This window comes from Triticum dicoccoides, chromosome 2B, assembly GCF_002162155.2.
Source record: "Triticum dicoccoides isolate Atlit2015 ecotype Zavitan chromosome 2B, WEW_v2.0, whole genome shotgun sequence".
In the NCBI taxonomy this organism is placed as follows: Eukaryota; Viridiplantae; Streptophyta; class Magnoliopsida; order Poales; family Poaceae; genus Triticum; species Triticum dicoccoides.
The window spans coordinates 213,859,272-213,863,133 of NC_041383.1; the positions used below are offsets into that span (position 1 = coordinate 213,859,272).

The following is a 3,862-nucleotide window of genomic DNA, read 5'->3' on the forward strand; positions in this document are numbered from 1 at the left end:
TCTTCGGGTCGTTTGGATGGCCGGGATTCGGACATTTCGCAAAGGGCGCACACCAGCTCCTGCTGGGCCAGCCCGCTTTAATTTTTTTCAATTCAAAAACAAAAATTCGCCAAGGGCGGTACTCCCTGCTGGGCCGGCCCGCATAATTTTTTCGTTAAAAAACAAAAAAAAAACTCTGCTCGAACATGAGACCCCATGCTGGTGCTGTTTGATCAAAAAAAAAGAAACTTGTGAACTAGAATTTCAAAAATAAAAATAGTTTACAAATTTTGAAAAAAAAATCACAGATTTAGAAAAGGTTCAACAATATTGAAAGAAGTTCACGGGTTCACTCATTTAAAAAAATGTTCATCTTGTATTAGAAATTTGTTCAGTGTATATTGCACAATTGTTGAATATTTATTCCGAATTTATTCAACATATATTACAAAAATTTCATTTATTAATATTTTTTTAAAAAATGCTATCATATATTTTCTGCGAGTTTGAATTATGTGCCACCACCTTTTCATTTTTGTTTGCGTTCCAAAATGCATACAATGCAAATTTTGTGCGCATTTTGAAAGAGTTTTTGTTTTAACTTTTTTGTCGCTAAATTAAAAACATTCCCGTTATATATTTTCGAAAAATACTAAAAACTGTTCACAATCTCAAAAAGTGTTCGTGATTTTCGTAATTTGTTTGTTTTTCAGATATTTTCTTTGAAAATTGTTCGCGTTTTTGGAATCCGTTTGGGGTTTACAAATTTTGTTCATGTTTCATTTTGAAATCAGAATTACAAAACACCTTCACTTTTCCAAAAATATGGAATACAAAAAAGTGCGGCATCTTAAAACTGCTCGCAATTTTCAAGAAATGTTTTCCAATCTCAGCGCTGCTTTCTATTCTTATATATTTCTGCACCGTGATGTTCAAGTTGTTGTTGTTGGTGTAGTGGCTAATGGCTCTTTGTTGGTCTCCGTTGTCGTGGGATCGAGTCTTGGTACTCGCTGTTGAATTTCAACATTTTTTTGTCGCGCGGAAAAGGAAACAAAACAACGGCGGGTTGGTGGGCCGGCCCAGTCATGCATCAAGCCTGTGCGTTCAGTTGCTGACATGCCGCTCCTTGGCCCATCAGCTAGACAAATCCCGGTTAATTGCAGCCAGGGTTTAATTTAGACCGGGATTGCAAAGTTCAGGGTGTAATCAACCAGGATTTCGGCTTGGAGGTTCATTTCACCGAACGCCTATAAATTCAGGGTTTAAAATAAACTTTTTCCTTACTATAACCAGGCCAAGTCCGACACCATAAGAAAATGGGAAGAAATTTTAGATTAGCCCTTCCCTTCCTTTCTACGGCTCAAAGGACCTGTTACATGATGCTGTGGCGCAACTACTGTCTAGTGACGGATGAGTCCAGTCCACGAGCTAAAAAAAAGTAAAAGCACCCCAGGTATCCTACCTTGCGGGGAATGTGATGATTTAGTCCCAAACTTGTAAAATGCAACTTCATCATACCCCAACTTGCACTGGATGTGACGATTTGGTCCTGGACCTATCACAGCACGACAAGTGGCAAGCAGATAGGTGGACCGGTCTTTGCCTGTAGCTTTGCAAAAAACACCCTGCCATCTTGTCTAATTAAACCATGCTATCAATGATAATGTCCAACCTTCTCTTAATCATCTGTTCAATTACTCGTCGTTGTTATGATATTTTTTAGGCTCAATCATCAGCTCACAGCTTTCCCAACATGAATGCGTCGATTAAGGGTGTTCTTGCATTTGAGAAACTTGGTCCAGAACATTGTCAAACAAAACAGACCCAGTTCAGATCACAGCTCAGAAAAATCAAGTCATAGATTAGAATGCGTCTCAACATTTTTGACAGATCACAATCCCTAATGATTTACGCATATATTCATTCTCTGATGCAACATTTCACACAAAAGAAGTTCCATGTGGATTGTGAAACGAAGGCGGGAAATGCAGTCCCAGACCGTCCGAAGAGAAAGATCAGCAGCACATCCCAGAAACATATGCAGATAATTGCAGATCGATCGACATGTGCAGCGGGCATGCATGGAGATTCAGGCGGTCGCCGGCGCTACGGGGGACCGAGGACCGGCACGAAGAGCGGCGACGGCTCCAGGTACGGGTAGCGATAAAGCGCAGAGCGCCTCATGTCCTCCAAGTCGCGCTCGTACCCCAGCAACTCCCGCTCTGCCAACGCGCGCGTGCTCCCTGCTGGACCCTCAGAACCACCGCGCCGCCGCCCTCTCCGCGTCCGCCTTGGTCGCGGCGAGCTCGGCCTTCGCCTTGTCCAGCTCCGCCCGAAGCGCGTCCGACTCGGCGACGTCGCGCTCCCGTTGCTTCTGCTTCCTGTCCAACTCCTCCCAGAGCCCACGCGCCGCCGCTGCCGTAATCCCCGCGTCCGCCTTGGTCTCGGCGAGCACGGCCTTGGCCTTGCGTAGCTCCGCCCGCAGCGCGTCCGCCTCGGCGGTGTCGCGCTCCCACGCCTTCATTTTCCTGCACAGCTCCTCCCGCGCCGCCGCCGCCTTGGTCGTCTCGTCGAGCTCGTACTAGTATTATACGTAGTGCATGCATGCAGCAGCCATCGGACATAGAACTAGAACCCGTTCAACTTTGTTGCAGGAGTTTAAAATTGAAATGATGAGCAGAGGCATCAAAATGTCAAGGAGCGAACAGCAAGCAAGCATTTGGCTAGTACTTGTCCTCCAGCTCCAGAGCGTAAGCGAGAAGGCCACCTCATTCGCCGTCTGCGCCCCAGCATGTATGGCACCATGTCGATCGATCAATCCAGAACAACAAATCATCCAAGAATAATGCACACGGAACAAGGAGCTCACCTGGAGCAGTTACACGTAGCTTGAGGCGACGACGTCGGCCGGCTTGAACGCGGCGAGCTCGCGCTCTAGCGACGGCGTGACGGTGCCCTGCAGCAGCCGCCTCGCTGGGCTTGAACGCGGCAAGCTCGCGCTCCAGCGACGGCGTGACGGTGCCCTGCAGCAGCCGCCTCGCTGCCTTCCAGTCAACATCTTTGCTTGTCGCGGGCGGCGACAACCAGGGGCCGGAGAAGCCCGACGGGCAAGAGGGGTCTGACGCCGAGCTCTCGCCGTCCGCACGGTCCTCCCCCACCTTCCTTTTCTTCCCAAGCGACGACGCGCGAGGCGTCCCTTTGCAGTTAGGCTCGTTCTTCACCTTCATCCATGGTGACATGAACAGGCGCGGCTGCAAATCACAGATCAGTACAATCCACAGCAAACATCCTGAATCGTTCTGAATTCTACAATGCCCGAGGTTTCACCTTTACGAGTTGGCGGCGGAGATTACACCCCGGTGATGTTGGCTGCGACCATGTTGTGCTGGTGGAGATACGCGAAGAGATCGATCGGGGAACTCCCTCGAGCACGCAGCAGGCTGTCTGCCATGGCCTTCTCCTGCACGGTGAGCGACGGATCGAAGGTGGAGGACCTGGAAGGATCGCCCCACTCCACCATGCACGGCCACGACGCCGACGACTCCAAGAAAAAAGAAATCCTCCTTCCACCCATTGATAAACTTGGCGCGACTCCAAGAGCAGTACATAGCGAAGGGATTTCAGATAGATTTAATTCAGGTGCCCTATAGCGCGCGTTAATTAGACAAGATGGCAGGGTGTTTTTGCAAAACTACAGGCAAAGACCGGTCCACCCATCTGATTGCCACTTGTCGCGTTGTGATAGGCCTAGGACCAAATCGTCACATTTAGTACAAGTTTGGGACTAAATCATCACATACGCTGCAAGTTAGGGTACCTGGGATGCTTTTACCTCCTACTCCCTACTTTCCGGTTTATATGACTCAATTCAAAAATCTCACTC

General features: G+C 48.3%; 1 protein-coding gene across 1 annotated transcript; it reads right to left on the bottom strand.

Moving 5' to 3' along the window:
- Positions 1-2,646: 2,646 nt before the first annotated feature.
- Positions 2,647-3,216, bottom strand: LOC119367572. The gene is made up of 2 exons (XM_037633052.1): positions 2,849-3,216; positions 2,647-2,758 (listed from the first exon to the last, which is right to left on the bottom strand). Exons 1-2 carry the CDS (start codon positions 3,204-3,206, stop codon positions 2,748-2,750), a joined length of 369 nt encoding a protein of 122 aa, XP_037488949.1. The 5' UTR covers positions 3,207-3,216; the 3' UTR covers positions 2,647-2,747.
- Positions 3,217-3,862: the final 646 nt, after the last annotated feature.

Coding starts and splice junctions, on each gene's coding strand:
- LOC119367572 (XM_037633052.1), bottom strand. CDS start 3,206: ATGAAGGTGAAGAACGAGCCTAACTGCAAAGGGACGCCTCGCGCGTCG.